The sequence below is a fragment of the Zea mays genome, chromosome 4, assembly GCF_902167145.1.
Source record: "Zea mays cultivar B73 chromosome 4, Zm-B73-REFERENCE-NAM-5.0, whole genome shotgun sequence".
Taxonomy (NCBI): Eukaryota; Viridiplantae; Streptophyta; class Magnoliopsida; order Poales; family Poaceae; genus Zea; species Zea mays.
Genome location: NC_050099.1, coordinates 177,539,850 through 177,556,401, shown reverse-complemented (window position 1 = coordinate 177,556,401; position 16,552 = coordinate 177,539,850). Strand labels below are relative to the sequence as shown.

Here is a 16,552-nt window from a genome sequence, read left to right as displayed (position 1 = left end):
GAATTTGAGGCATGACCCATGCCCGCAATCTGGTTGTGCTAGTCCAGCCCAAATCCTGCCCATATGTGCGTGTCAATGCTGCGGCCCGACGAGCCAGAATTTGATAGGTCCTCTACTTCGATAAAAAGATCATTTGCCCTTTCCAACTCCCACAACAACCCAAAATGTTTTTTATTCAAGCAATAATGGATATGGTTTTGTGAGATTAACAAACCAGTTGTTTTTCATAGAGTGTGCATTAGAGCATCTCCAATAGTAGTCCCTCTTAAACTCACTCCCTGAACCATCATTTGATAAACCATTTTATCCTCTAGCAACTTCTTTACATCTTTTGCGCATTCTAGAGACCCAATCTTGCTCTCTATTTTGGTTATCGAGAAATAGAATAGAGAATAGTTGTATTTAGAGATTGAATTAAATAAGTTGTTGGAGGATGTTTTTTACCAAAATATCTATTCATATCAATTATGAAGGATACAGAGGGTATATTAAAAGTGTTCTTATGACACATGTTTTATTAAGAAAAATAAGTTTATTTCGATCTAAAAACTAACACATAAAGAGGAGGGGGGAAGGACACACATTGGTAATGCTTTTTGAAGTTTAGGATTGAGTAAAACTTGGTAATAGCTGACTAGCTCATTTCAAGATCGTTAAAGATTTGATGTTATATCTTATTGGTACTATATTATTATGTATGCATATATCTCTATTTCACATAACTGGTTGAGTTTATGGTACTTTGGAGCATGCATAATTTATCTCAGGACGTTTAATTTGCATAGGCTTTGAAATAGGTCTAAGTAATATGATGTTCTTTGGAATATATAGCTACCATATATTACATCGATCCCAACATCTAACCATTCAATTTGCAAACATCAAGCCCTTAATTGATCGAATGTCTCCACCAACTAAATTGTTTAAATAAATGCATAGCTGGAAAAAATATGCATTGAAAATGCTTTGACTGACCACAGTCCAAATAACTAAACTAAAAGGTAGCTAATCATAAGAAAATATATAGTTTTCTTAGTGACTCATTCATTCATTTGATGTGTACTCCCTTTGTTCTATAATATACCACATACCTGCATTAAAAAATACTCTATCGTAGGCAATTCTAGGGGACAAAATGCAGTTTCGTGTTAAATCTATTCATTATCAACCAACCATGATTAGTTATGTTGATAATAATGTTTGATTAGGAAATAAAGTGATGGCACAAACTTCATTTATGTTCTCTCTTATTAATTTGTCCTATAATTTGTAAAATGCATTGTATTAGAGCATCTAGGATCTCGAGTCTTTCCAAAATTACTCTCAAAACCATCATTTAATGAGTTATTTGAGTAAAAACCGCTTTTCTATATCTTTGTACCATCCAACGATTCTTTTTTATTATTTTGTGCATGCTCTAGAAAGCTATTCTCGCTTCTATCTCTGGCTAGCGACAATGTCCAGAATAAATTGTTAAATCCAATTAAAAGACCAATGAATAGTATTTGTACCAAAGTTTCTATTTTATAAATTAGAAGTAAAAATATAAAGAGTCCATTAGAGTAGCTATATATCTAAAGTGCATCTCATCGATTGTTGTAATTAATAAAAGCATCACATTGCTTATAATTCAATCTTGAAGTACGCTTGGGAATATCTTGTTTTCTATCACAAGGAAGGATGCATGTATATACACAGCTAGAACAACGTAATACCACCATCAGCATGATGTCAGTTGTGTTATATACTAACTCCATTCTCGAATATTTATCACCTGTTAATTTATTTTTTAACTAAGAGTATGGTAGTAGAACAATGCAATTTTAGGCCCTTGTCGTAGTACGTCTGAGATTTGATAGAGCAAAAACAGGCCGCAGAAGTCCCTCAATCGCGAGCCTATCAGACGTCCTGTACTCCTGTCGACTGTCCTGTCATCACCGCAGCTGCTGGTGTCGCTGTGTGGACGTTGTTCTGAGGAGATTCTGCTTCGAATATTTTGGTCACATGGGCAAAAAGCAGGCCACAACTCGCCTAGTTTGATGCTCATGGGTAAGAATATTTTGATCCAGATTATCCCGTTACCTATAGATTAAATAAGATTTGAAAAAATTTAAGAAGAAATTTAACTTGCTTGGAATTTAAACTCATTCAATCTCACTCAATCAACATGGATTAAGAACTAACCGAACAAACCCTTAGTTGATCGGGGTCTTTTCTCAGTGCGGTCGGCCCAAAAATTGCACTGTTAGGCCTTGTTCGGTTATTCCAATTATACATGGATTGGATGAGATTGAAAAAAATTTGGAAAAACTTTGACTTGGTTGGGATTTAAACCCATCCAATCCCACTTAATCCACATGGATTGAGAGCTAACCGAACAAGCTCTTATAGGGTTTGAACAACCCATGTCTTATTGTGATAGCTGTCCATTTCAAATATGTATCAGATTATGTTGTAATGCATAAGCACATGTTTGCTAGTAAGTAGTCGATCACTATTAGAAAAACAATGTTGGAGGATTCGCCGTCACCGATCTCCGTGCTGGTAGACGGGACTACAAGTAGGGACGAAAACAAGTCAAATTTGCATGAAGTTGAATTCGGATATCAAATTTTGCCATGTTTTAATTCAAATTCAAATAGGGATATGGATACTACCGAATATGAGTAAGAAATGGATGTAACGGATTCCGATATCTGCTCAGATAATTACTCAGGTAAACTCAAAGTGCATGTTATCAAACTCAAGATAGATGAATAAAACTTTACTACTAATCTCATAGATAACCAAAGTGAAGTAAAATTAAAGTACATTTTTTATTATCTCCACTATCAAAGTAAACTAAATTAATCATGATGGTCAAAGTAAAGTAAATATATCAATTAATTAATTATTATTTATATAATATTTATCATGAAACGAATTATGTAAACTAATTTACATCAGTAACTAAATAAATTAATTTAGTAAAAGCAACAAATAAATTATATTTAACTAAATTATAAAAATACTAAAACTAATTTACCATTTATGTATCATTAATAACATTAATAGTTATTTGTAGATATACTATTAATTACTTTCAATGTTTCGTTAGTAATATTACAATTAAATAATTAGTCACTAAGCATGGAACGACTTCAATGTTTCGCATATTCCATAGTTTTGTCTATTAATAGTTATTTATAGATATACTATTAATTACTTTCAATGTTTCGCATATTCCATAGTTTTGTCTAAAGCAGATCTGAAATCAAATAGAAAAAGCTCAAAAATAAATTTGGATATATCTATTATTTAATGAAACGACTATTTTTACAAATAAGTTTTAGGTGCAAGCTTCTATTCTTAGATTTTTAGATCATGATTCATCCGTAGTTTATATTTAATACTTAATTTCCCCGTCAGCTTGTGCACTTTATTAAAAAAATCTCTAACAAACTATGAATGCATATACGGCTGAATCATGATCTAAAGAATCTAAAGGTCTAGAAGGTTTGCTTGCACAGAAGTTGTATCTAAATCTAAACGTTTAATATTCATGCTATATCCGAATCGAATGCTCAGTTAGATTAGAATTCTAATATGTATGGATTAGATTTTATAAAACAGATATTTCATCATCCCTATTTGCAGAATATTCAGAGACTGGTCAGAGTGAAAAGTTGGCCCACTTGGCAGCGACCAGTCAGATGGGGTTCATTGGACTACTGGTCTGTAACAGCAGCTTGCAAGTACCAACTCCCAGTCAACCATGCAGGATGAGTACCTGAAGCACATGGACTGTTCGACTCTGACCAACTCGGCACAAAAATCACGCCTATCTGCTAGTAGTGTCAACAGGCCCTGCACATTTCTGATGTACACAACCTTTCATGTAAAAAACTCAGGTCTCATGAGCCTGCGTTTCAGCCTCACTAAAAAAGAAGGTTAAATATTTCGTTTAAAAGAAAAATAACTAAACCTACAACACCACAAGAGTTTCCAGACAGACGGTATGTACGCTGGTCAGTTGATGAGCCGTCGTCGGTCATTCGATCGCATCCAAATGGGGACAAGATCTTATGGCATGGAGCATGGACACAACAATACAAAGAATGGGCACGGGGGGCAACGGAAGGAGCCGCTCTCTCGTCAGGGTCGAAAACTGCTTGGTCCCGTCATGCCATCAAGAGATTACAGAGTTGTATTTACGCCTGTCAGCGCCACTGCTTGGCGATCTCCTCGTCGAGGATTTGGGTAGCCTGCCGCCTGGAGAAGTCGTCCGGGCTGATGTTGCTCACCAGTAGACTCCGTAGGGCTAGCAGCTCATTGCGGTTGGCTCGCTGGAATAGACCCCTCAGCGCATGCAGAGGACCCTGAGCCTGAGGTGGCGCCGTCGCACGATCTTCAGTGACAACATGAGGCCTGGATCTCCAGTACTCTGTGCAGATGCGATCTCTATCCCGTGCCTCGATTGCCTGGGATGAATTAAACGAAATCATTCAGTGGCATATATGTCAGTCACCAGTGGCTTGGGAAATTCGCAGCCACAAGCCGAGCATGTGCGGAATCATCATGCAGTTATATATGCAACCTGAAAACAGGTTCCACTGCTCATGGCATTGGTGTGCTTCAGTGTTTCTTCTTTTTTTCCCCATTTCTTGAGGTGTAGTGTGTTTCAGAATGCGGTCAAGTGAATACTTTCCTCACCTGAACTATTGCCGGTGACAGCAACCCGAACATTTCAAAACCATCAACTGATCCCGGTGGCTGTAGTGCAGGAAGATTAGCTCTTCCCGTACTGAGTTGCCTCCGTATTTCCATATTCAGCCTCTCACGGACCATGCTCCAGCACTTGGCAGGAGAGACGTTGATAAAAAGTTCGCCTGGACAGTTTTCCAGAGTCACCTGTAATGCATCAAGCAACATATATCAAGATACGGAAAGAACAGATGTACAGATGGTACAAAAGGCTGAAATTTACCATAAACAGAGGTCCCTGTGGTCCGGCGTCTAATATTTCAGATATGTAGTATGCCATTTGTGTTGGATCCACGATGCTGAAGTATTTTACTCTGCTCCTGAACCCTGTGTTTACAAAGGTAAAACAAGTTAAGGAAAACAGAAAAATATAAATCAAAGTGCTGGCGAAATCAAATATATCAGTAAACACACTCAGATAAGGAGTAAACCAGTAATTAATAGCAGCAAAACATTCCTATACCATGAATACTGCTACATATAACATAAAAATCATTCAAGGATGCAAAGCTGCAAAAGATTAACTCCTTATAACAAGATCTCTTCTAATTAAAACAAAGCTGGAAGATGCATAGATACATGCCAATTGTCAGGAGAAGACGAACCTTTTGGGAAGATTGCTTGGCTTGAGGACCACAACCTCCCAGATAGCACAACACCAATTTCCAAAGATTCAACTAAGCTCTTGAATCGATGTACAACGTTAGCCATCCGAAGGCCCTTGTGTGCACCTCCACTCCCATTATGATTTCCTAGAGCAGGTTGCACCAATGCAGCTGAATGACCCCTTGCTTCTGAACCAGATAGAGATTCAGATTTTCTTTTAAGGCATTCGTCACTTGGTTGCTGGTTACCAAAATTTGGATGTCCAATATGGGCACCGCCTGAACTTAAACCAACATATGTATTTTTCACAAGTGAAGAATCTATGAGAGGCTTTGAAGTAAAGACGCTAGGTGAAGCTTCCTGAGATACACTTTGTGCTCTTAAAACAGTTCCCGCAAAGGGCTGACTTGATGCAGCAGAAGCTTGACTGCTATCTTTTTCTGTCATCACTGAGGCCCTAGTCTCTGGTGTTACATGCATTTGGTCCTTGTAAGAGTAAAACTGAGTTGCATTAGTGTTAGATGCCGTCAGCCTATGTGAATTGTTTGAGCTCTCCATACTAGGATTCATGTTGCTTCCTTGATCAATCATTATTGGCGGTATGTTATGATGCACACCAGGCGAAGAGATACAGTCTCCAGCCCGCGAAGATTCTCTACTCCCTTTAAATACTACCAAGTCATATGTGTTTTTCACAGATTCTCCTGCAGTACTTAAAGACCTTGTCGCAAAATTGGAAGAAAGTGAGTGGCCAGAAGGAACTGGCAAGCTTAGTGAGCTTTTATGGCCTTCAGGAATGACACTGCTGTTTAGTGTACAGGATACCTCAGTCTTCATGTGTGCCTCCTGTAGTGAAATAGTTCCAGATTTTATTTGCTCTGTAAAAGGACAAGTATCCGTTTCCAAACTAACTTTGTCCAGCATCTTATTACCATTGTTGTTCTGTTCATTGCAAACCAACGAAGGTGCCAATGATACTGTTGACGCCTGAGACATGTAGGACCTTCTGGGGCCATCAGTTACTCTGCGAGGAGTCTTCGAATCTTGGTCTTTTTCTCTTTTGACACATGATCTCAAACTTAATCCAAGATGAGAGACACCCCATCTGTGAATTGCACTTAACTTCCCACCTAAAGCATCAGCCAACATATTTAACTCATTGATATCATAACGGAAAAGGAAAAATCTTTTGTCCCAGTCACATGAGCAAAGCTGCTTTGCATGTACAAGGCAGGTATATTTCCCTGGGCAACATGGACAGCCAGAAGCAGAAAGATGCAGATCATAATAGCACAATGCACACTCTCTATCAGTAGAATCAAATTCAGCATCCATTTTTCTAGATTGAGATGGAGAGCATATATTTTGTCTTTGCGCCAACTCCAAATCGATTCTTGCCTAAGCAGGAAATTATATAAGATTCCACTGATATTTAGATAAAAAACACTATTTATAAAAACTGCAATACACATTTACCTTAAGCGATTTGCATATAGTGCTGTCAAGTCCACACATGCTTTTCCACCTCAAGTTATCAGCAGTATTTCTCTTAAGGAACAGAATATCCCAATGAGCTCTTATTGCTTCTCTAGCAGCCCCTAGCAACAGCTTATCATGGGAAACAGTAATTTTCCGAGCTTGCTTACGATAAAGCTCGACTGCATCCTGTCCAATTGGTAACCAATCAATTGGTGCCACATTAACAGCTTCTGCACAATTGAAGCCACAGTTGAAACCAGCATGGTATGCCCGAGGGAACGTTAGGACAAACTCTCCCTCATGCTGAACACATCGGTAGACTGGTACTCCTTCAGATTTAAGCAATGATGTTGAAAATTGAGTAACCTGCAGAAGGCGTTACCATCTTATAAATGCACCCCCATATCGTTTGTATCAAAAGGAAGGTAACTCACGCAAACATCACATCCCGCAGCAGAACCAAATCTCATATAGCCACCATCACATCATTATGCTAAATAATCATCGCACATAAATAAAACACAGTTGTCGCGGGGTTATTAAAACGACGAAACGTTGAAACGCTCATGGGTGAGTTTTAACTTTTAAACGGTTTAAACAAAGTTTAAACGTAGTTTTAAACAACATAGGGAAATTTCAATATATCATAATTTCAGGCAATTATATCAAGTCAAATACCAAACAACCAACATAAGTTCACATAATAATATTGTGCAAAATGACATGTCCACAACCACATTACCAGTTTACCACAATAACACAAGTTCAACTAATAGCAAGTCGACAACTGCAAACAAAATGGAATGAGATGTCTAATAGTCCACAATCACAAACGGAACGCATATGTTCAGATGACAGCACCCTTCATCAATCCTTCTTCCTTCACCAAGTGAGCAACAGGAGGCTAGATTACTCACCAGTGGAGCATACGCCAGCGGACAGTGGGACAGTCAGTCTCTGTACTCTGTAGTCCTGCCGCAGTGGGACAGCAGAGGCGGGGCTGGCAGCGCCGGACGGGCGGCGCAGGAGGGAGGACGGCCTGGAGCGGCGGCACACAGAGGCTCTGAGGCGGGGCTGGAGGACGGCCTGGAGAGCAGCTGCCTGGAGCGGCGGCGGCCTGGAGCAGCGGCACGCAGAGGCGGGCCTGGCGGCGTCGGACGGGCGGCGCAGGAGGGTTGGAGCAGCGGCAGCGGCGGCCTGGAGGCTGGAGTGCGCCCTGGAGTGCGGCGGCTGGTGAGAACGCGAGATCCTAATTGGGCTGGTGATAGTGCGGCCTGTAGCGGCGGGCTGGGTGGGCTGGGCGGGAGTTTCTAAGTGGGCTGGGCCAATTTCTAGCAGCAGACGCATTAAACGCCCGAAACGCGGCGTTTCACTCTATACCGCGTTTAGGTTCTGTTTGGTTGGGCTGTGGCTGTGAAAAAAGTTGCTGTGGGCTGTGAGCTGTGGAAAAAGCTGCTGTAGGCTGTGAGCTGTTAAAAAGCTAAAAACCGTTTGGTGGAAACCACTAAAAATCGTTAAAAATTCTTCGATATATGTTTTCATAGTTCCATCCGAAAAGCCACTAAAAGCAAGTCCAGGGGTGCTTTCAGATTTGCACTACGAGAAAGTCGGCTTTTAAGAAAAGCTGATTCCTGGATCCAGCCCTTTGGTTGGCTTTTGGCTTTTAGGGGGGCAAAAGCCAAAAGTCAAACCAAACACACCCTTAAACGTCAAAACGTGACGTTTAAACGACGTTAAACGACATTTTACGACGAATCGTAAAACGTTTTGTCGTTTCACTTTCTGTCAGCGTTTTATAGTTTAAACGACGTTTAAACGCCGTTTTAACGTCGTTTTAATAAGCATGGCGGCCTAATTCTAACAAATTGCGATGATCAAATTGTTTGGGCTCTAAACAAAACGGGTTTTTCAGTTAAGTCCATGATTCGAAAATTAGATGTGACTCGGTTAAGGTCCCGTTCAGATTCTTATGGAAGATCAAAATCCCCCCAAAAATTAAAACTTTTCTTTGGTTGATTGCTAATGATAAAATTCTATCCAAGGGCAATTTGAAAAAGAGAAATTGGAGAGGTTGGTGTGATTGTTGCTTCTGTGGAGTTTTTTAATCCACAGATCATTTGTTTTTTGAATGTTCAGTTGCGAAGTATATTTGGAGAATAGTCCAGGTTTTTTTAACCTCAAAACAATTACTGGGAAGCTGGTTGACCTCTTTGGCAGATGGCTCTGGGTTTCAATAAAAACCTTAGGAACTTATTGATCATTGGTGCTGGAGATATCCTTTGGTGAATCTGGAAATTTAGAAATGATATTTGCTTTAACAATAAGTGGTTTGTTGACCCTAATGATATGTTTTCCTCTTCTGTCAATGGATTAAATCTTGGGCAATTTTGCAGACAAAGAAGGGAAAAAGGATGCTGGAGGAAGGAAGCGCACAGGTCAAAACTCAAAAGGATGGCAAATGAGATTTTTTGTAGATCAAGAGGCTGGGCGCCAGCATCTAAGAGTTTCCTTTGATGAATATGGGGCATCTTCAAGCTGCAAGATGAAGTCTCTGCTTGTCTTTTGGGGTTTTCTGTCATCTGTCTAGTGATAGCTGTAGTTTCTGGGTTCTTAGTCCTCGTTTTGGGCACTAGGAGGTGGCGTGAATGCAGTGCTTGAGCATTTTATGTAATACCCAGTTGGGTCCGCTGGCATTGCGCTTTTCCCCTGTTTTCGTAAGGTGAATCTGCTGTTAAGTTTCGTAAGTCTTTTGAGTAGGGAGGTTCAGACTTAAACCCCTTAACTCTGCTGTTCCATTTCGCAAGTGTTTAGTTTTAATACAGGAACACTTCAAGAATATATTGAAAGCTGTGATACTTCAACAAGTGACTCGGTTTCTAGCAAAAAAAAATCTAACACAAGAAAGAACCCGCGTGTGCGAGAACAGGACTTTTTATAACATTACTCAGCACCAAATCTGTTTACTATAGTGATGTTACAGCATAATTTAAATGGACCACATGAGGTAGAGAGAGAGAGACGTGGGAAGACATGTGATAGTCAGACCCAATAAAAAATAACACCTACTCTAAGTTCTGATAACTATTAACTAATGTGTGAATACCTGAAGCCCTAGTTTATAATAACCAATCAAGAGAGAAACGCTTACCAGGTTGTGAAGCAAATCAGGTTGTTCCTCAAACAAGTCAGGTAGGTGTTTCCTCATTGCTGCCTCCAAATTTACAGCATCCTTTCCTGGAACTCCATACCACATCTTTGGAGCACCCCAATGCATGTAGTTCAGTGAGTACAAATGATGGTCTTCAACATGCTGTCAGCAGAGACATGCCAGTGTAAAATCTCAGAACATGAATGTTAAATTTGGATAATGACAACAATCTTAATTGTAAGAGAAGTAGACATGCCAACAAGCATCTTACCCAGCAGAATGATGAAAAGCACATTCCGACATACAGCCAAGGGACCAAAACACCAGAGATGTCACCGCCCTCAAAAGATAGTACTGAACCTTGTAGTCTAGGCAAGTTGTTTAGGTTCCAACCAGACTCTAAGTACTTATGCTCAACATCAGATTTTACTTCGGGAGAAGACTTTGGGAAGCCGCTACCAAAAGTTCCAGTCTCCAAATCAGCACCGTATACTACCTGTACGAGAACGTATTCTCTGATAAGTTAGTCGATAGCAGAACTATATGTCAAAAACAGAAATCAGAACTTCGAAAATATTATAATTAGGCCAAGAAACATCTGCAAGGACTATGTTCAGGCAATCAGGAATCATATACAAAAGAACAGAACTGCACTGGGAAGCTAAATCAGAAACTATCTAACAAATCCAGATCTAAAATGACATATACTGTACTTTCTAAAGTTTGGACAGAGCTATGAATTGCAAATGACATAGTTACTCTATGATAGCAGAAGTCCGGTACCTCTATCTCTTCAGTAGGCTTTTCGACTATACGCCAATACTCGCCTTCAATGTCTTCTACTGATGGTGGTGAGTCCGCGGGCACTTCTTTCTTAAAATATTGTTCACGGAAATCATCTGCATACTTCTTAAATGTCTGAAGTGTGAACTCAGGTCCAGGTTCAAATCCAAACCTCTCTTGGTTTTGCTGCACCCCAGTTTGATTGTGATTAATATTATTGTTATCTTCCAGCTCTAAAAGCTTCCTCCGCTTCTTCATCATCCCACCTCTTCTGCCCTTCTTGGATGATTTACGGTTTTGGAGCTTGTCAACCTTCTGTACCCGAGTACAAAATTTTGAGCATTCCCATATGTTCTTCTCTTTAAGAAGGCATGGAGGTTTCCATGAAGGCGGCGGGACAATACGACAAATTCCATATGGTTCTGCTGTAGACCGTATACTCTCAATGTATTTTAAGGTGTCCTTGAATTCCTGATCCACAAGAAGGTATCATGAGATTAGTGTATGCAAAAATAAACCAAGTACTGCCATACTACAAGGCAGTGCGATAAACATAAGATACCTCTTCGGATGGATAGAAAACAGGAGCTTCCTCAAGAACAGGCCTCCTTGCACCAGATGGATTCCACCTTGCAACAACCTGCACGATGTCGATGTGATGTGCATAAGCTGACAAAAAACATCTTCCTGGAAGTGACTCAGCAATTTAGCACAGTTACACAAACCTTTTGACAATCAGCACATTGTGCGCATCCCCGAAGTACTCCTTTCGGTAATTGTCGTCTGCGTCTCACTAATCCCACTCCCTGTCAAGAAAACAGAGCCATGTCATGGCAATGCATTAAAATCATGACGAATTCAGGTAATCACATAAGGATCAATACACGAATGAAACCTTTTCTGCTGATTCAACATCAGATTCTTCGTCCGAGATAAGGTCGAACTGGCTATAGTCTATTGGAGGCCTGTTACGAAGTGACCTCCTGCAACTATGGGTCCCTGAAGTACTAGCAGGAGTGTCACTCCAACCATGCGCCGAACCGTGTTCCAGAACTTCAACATCTTTCTCCATGCAGTGTGCTGCTTGAGCAGAACTAGAATGAGCATCAGCTGATTTGGCATTGTTTTGGATGCCCTGTAGCGCGAGGGCAACAAAAGGTCCGAATCCAGGTGGAATTGAGGGTTCAGGATCCCCGCCGAGTGTGGCCATGATGCACTCTGTTCCCATCATTGCTGCATCGGAGGACAACGCTTTGATCAGCAAACCGAGAGATCCGCTGTGAAACTAAGATGAACTTTACATAAAAAAAGAGCAAAACGTATACAAATGCCTACTGTTAACCTACCAAGGCAACCAATAAACCTCGATTTAGGTATATGAGCAAATTACAGTAGGGAACATAATCGCATCCATATTGTTCCAAACCAAAAATACAGAAATGATGCAACGTTTTGCCTGTTGTGCTAGTTGCAGACAGGGTACAGCTCAGCTGCATTTGCCACACCGTCGTCCTACTTAAGCTGATTCACTCATCTTCAACACAGAAGGCACTACAGCGCAGCAGGCTGCGGACAGCAGAATGTAGAGAAATCATATCATACGAAAGTGTAAGACGTCTATTGCTCCTTACTCCGCAAGCGGCAACGTGGCACAAACTCCAGCACAAGCGCACCCAACGCGTCCTACCCTGCGTGGATACAATGCCTCCCACTGACTGACTGACGCAGGAAATCGCTGGAGTGGCAACTTGTAACGTAACGTGTAGAAGGGGTAAGGATGAGGAAGAAGAAACAGAATTACAACTGAGCAAGGCCGCCCCTGAAAACACGCGGGGAGGGAGGAGAGCGAACAGCCAGCCACGCACAGTAATCGCACGGGACCACGGCATCCACGGGCCCCGGGCTCCCCCAACTCCATGCCGTCCACGCCTCCGCGGGAGGGGAGAGTAGAGCTGTAGAGGAGAGGGGGCACCGAGCAGAAGCGGCCGCGTGAGGAGGGGAAACGAGAAGTATCCGTCACGTAGATGGACGGGCCAGATGGCCTGGAATAGCCAGCCCACACAAGACCCTTTCTCTCTTCACAATAGCCGGCCCAGTCGGCCCGCGAGGCAAAGAGGCCCAACGGGAGGGCGACGTGGCGCCAGGTGAGTGGAGTGCTGAGTCTCCCTCGCACCGTCGCACGCATCTGTCTCGGCACAGCGCACAGCGCACACCGCATCGCTGCGGCCGCATCTTTTCTCCTCTCTTGCGCCCAAATCGATGAACGATTGCTTTTCCTCATCTCATATCTCTGCGATTTTTACACTGCTTGCGAATGAAAAAGGTAGCGGAAGGGCATGGAAATTGGAAACGGATCTCTGAATCAATGCCCTCTGGACGCAAATCTGAAGAGACCACGGAGCAAAAATGCAGGAGCTGAGACCTCTTTTTTTTGTTTTGTTTTTGAATCAATCAAACAGCAACAGAGCCTTTTTATCGTAGGTTGGGCAATTAAAATGCAGAAAAACCGCAGCAGATGATCTGGCTTGAATGCCGCCAAACGAAGCACAAACCAAAAAGACCCAGAAGCAGATCCACGAGCAGCCCCTGGTCCAAACGTCCAACCGGATTCGGATGTTCATGAGTGTTTTTTTTTCTTTATGATTTATGATGAGCCAAAATAGAATGCAACAAGGCGACTATGCGGTCAAACAGAAACAGGGACATGAGGAAAATGGAAAGAGATGGATAGATAGCAGTACCAGAAAGAAAGAAAGAAAAAAGGCAGCGACGAATCCGCACCCCCCACGCTGCGAAATCACGAAACGAACGGGAAACAAAATCAGACGAATAAAACCAAAATCACACGAGGCGGGACACATACGGAACGGATTATCCTCTGGAGACCCTTCTGGTTCGATTGAGCTTGAGGACCCTAGAATTTTTTTCCCAGCGCTAATCCCTACTATGAACAGCTAGCTACACGAAACCATCCGGCCGCAAAACAGATCTGTACGAATTTAGGAACAGCGATCTACAGATCTGCATCGCATGTCGCTCGCTCTAGCCCTTCAGATGGGCTGCAGACGTCTCCCCATCCTCCAAACAGAAAACATATTACTGGTTGTACAAACAACACAGAAAAAAATAGGAGACAGCAACAAGAATCAAATCTAGGCGCCGGATCGGGGGAAGGAAGAAAAAAATGGAAGTGAGGAGATTTACCGGCACTTTACGCACGGACAGATCCGTCAGGTGAGGTGAGCTGTGCGGCAGTTCAATCGTTCGTGTCAGAAACGTCCTCATCGTCCCATCCCAACCGCGCTTTGTTATTTTCTTATATTTTTGTTGTGCCAGGCTTGTTCAGATCCAGGAACTTTTGCGGCAACAAAAAAATCGTGAGATTTACCCACCCGTTCTGGTTTATTTTTCTTTCAGAAATCGATTTGCTCCTCCCTGCCTTGGATGCTGCTATCGCCCTGAGATCCTGGCCCTAGAAGATTAGATGCCCCCGGCACCCACCTCCTCCTCCTCCTCTTCCTTCTCCTAGGCCAGGGCGCCAGGTCAGGGTAGCAAGCAACACATACGCGGGCAGGAGGCATGCGAAGGGTTGTTATTATTCTTGTGACGATGAACAGACGGACAGACAGATAGATAGATAAGCAGCAGATCCGATCCGCCGGAGAAGAAGAGAGGGATACTGTAGTAGTACCAACCAAAATACAGGGGGCTCGGGATAAATAGTGCGTGCTGCTGGGTTTCTTTCTTCAGCTTTGCGGAAAAGAGGGAGAGGGAGGAGTAGGAGATCCTGTGGGTGCTGGTAAACTGGTAGTATTCTGTATTTCTCGCGGGTGACCTAGAAGAAGAAATCTAACCAGCTGCACTGCAACAGCAAGCACGAGAGAGAGAGAGGAGGAGGAGGTGCGAGTGTGAAAAGGTGGATAGCAAAGGGTGTTGCTGAAATTGTGCAAGAACAGTGGGCAGGCAAGCAAATGGCAAAGTCTGCCTTGCTTGCCCATGTCCGTAGTTGCTTTTGGGCTTAAACCATGGGCAGCACCTTTGTCCTTTGCTTGCAGTAATGCTAGTGCTGGAGTACACTGATAGTTAATTCATTGGTTGGTTAACGCTTGCTTTGCGGTCAACAACTGTACAATCAGGTCTTATGTGTAAGCGTGCAAGCGAGATTTTTTATCTGTTAGATTATGATACAATCATGTATCACATTTAATACTTAAACCATCTCACCATCAGATCATTTAGATTCATAGAAAACACCTTTTAAATTATGATTATGTCTATAGTTAGATCATCATCTAATGAACTAAGAGTCTCGCTTGTATACATAGTAGTTGTTTCTGCTTTGCGAGGGGATTAGCTTGGGGGGAGGTTGAGGGTTGGGACCAGTAGAGCAGATCAGCAATGGACGGCATGGCGCGGCTCACATCACCTTTCTTGACCATTTTCTGGCCTCTTTGCCACGTCATATGTCCCTCTCATGGTCAACGATCTCCGCTAGTCCTTTTGAGCTGGTAATAATTTTCCACCGAGTTTTATTTATGGTATCTATATGTTTCTCTATACTCACTTGCACTTGCACTTGCACTTTGAGAGAAGGAAAAAAGAATAATTTACTCGTTTGCACTTTCAGGCAAAAAATAGGGTAGGGGATAATTTTGGTTTTAACTCTCAAAGAAAATCCATTTCCGGTTTTCCAATCCAAGGAGGAAGGCACACCGGCGTGAATTGGTGACTTCATTTTACGATCGTCGGATGACGCGGTGGTCACCCGGATCGAACGCGCCGGCCAGCGGTGGGTCCCCGCGGCGCCGTCGTCTTCTCGTCGCGCCGCGTCGCGTCCGGGTCCGGCCGTCGGTGTGCTGTCGTTGCTTGCACGATAAGATTAGCCCACGCACGGGGGAGATTAGGAGGGGATAAACGGACGGTCGGTATGGCCGAATGGGAATGGGATGGCGTGTGGGCCTGGCCCGTGCTTTCATAGTGGACAGGACAGGCCGCAGGTGGCGGTATGGGCAGCGGCCTGTGCGGACCCACGCGTCCTTGACCGCTGCCACTGGCTCTGCGCACTGTGCTGGGGCTAGAGGGACGTGGCCGGAACCGAAGTCCGGAAGGTGGACGTGGAAGCGGACACACGTGCATGCATGGGCTCAGAAGAACCGGGCCGTCTGAAACCTCTTTGGACGCATCATTACCATTGGAGGATAAAATAAAAGGACGCACTCTTTTGCACTGCATTTTTCTTCCATTTCAGAAACTACACCTTTCAATGCAATTCCAAGAACCTCGTCATATCGTTCGCAGTTGATAAAAAATAAAGGTTTTTGTAAAAAAAAATACACCTAAACAACAACAAGCTTATTTCACAGCAGCGACAATTTGAGCTAGAATGGACTTCTTTTCCATTTTCAAGGTCTTAGTGCTACACGTGTGAAAACCACGACAACCCATTAGTTATATGGGCCTCTATGGATTCTAAACCTAGCCTGCTTTACCTCTACTTTCTCCTGCTCTACTTTTTTTAACAAAATCCAATGCAGACACAAAGGTAATAAGGTAGCTTGGACGTTTTACACTAGATCGTTCTAAAAACTTTTTTATTATAGCAGAGTAGAATTTGAAATAGGAGATAGAATAGGTAAGCTGCTGGGAGACAAGCTTATGCTAAAAAATAAGACAGAGCTAGCAGTACACGCATGGGAACATGTTTGGTTAAGGAGCTTCTATTTAAAAAACGGAAGATGAACCAATTTGGATTTTGCTTTTCTATCGTTACTTCCTTTTTAGTACAAATTTGAA

At 42.4% G+C, this 16,552-nt stretch overlaps 1 protein-coding gene across 6 annotated transcripts; it reads right to left on the bottom strand.

Moving 5' to 3' along the window:
* Window positions 1-3,665: 3,665 nt before the first annotated feature.
* LOC109946065 (lysine-specific demethylase JMJ703) lies at window positions 3,666-14,623 on the bottom strand. 6 transcript variants are annotated; one of them, XM_035967439.1, is made up of 12 exons: window positions 14,455-14,623; window positions 11,655-11,992; window positions 11,485-11,565; window positions 11,322-11,399; window positions 10,760-11,230; window positions 10,248-10,472; window positions 9,977-10,138; window positions 6,826-7,194; window positions 5,349-6,747; window positions 4,967-5,070; window positions 4,693-4,890; window positions 3,666-4,460 (listed from the first exon to the last, which is right to left on the bottom strand). In XM_035967439.1, exons 2-12 carry the CDS (start codon window positions 11,988-11,990, stop codon window positions 4,200-4,202), a joined length of 3,684 nt encoding a protein of 1,227 aa, XP_035823332.1. In that variant the 5' UTR covers window positions 11,991-11,992; window positions 14,455-14,623; the 3' UTR covers window positions 3,666-4,199. The 6 variants fall into 6 exon arrangements, with proteins under 6 accessions (XP_035823332.1, XP_020408309.1, XP_020408306.1 ...); XM_020552720.3 differs by lacking the exon at window positions 14,455-14,623 and adding an exon at window positions 13,964-14,439; XM_020552717.3 differs by lacking the exon at window positions 14,455-14,623 and adding an exon at window positions 12,561-12,773.
* Between the last annotated feature and the right edge of the window lie 1,929 nt (window positions 14,624-16,552).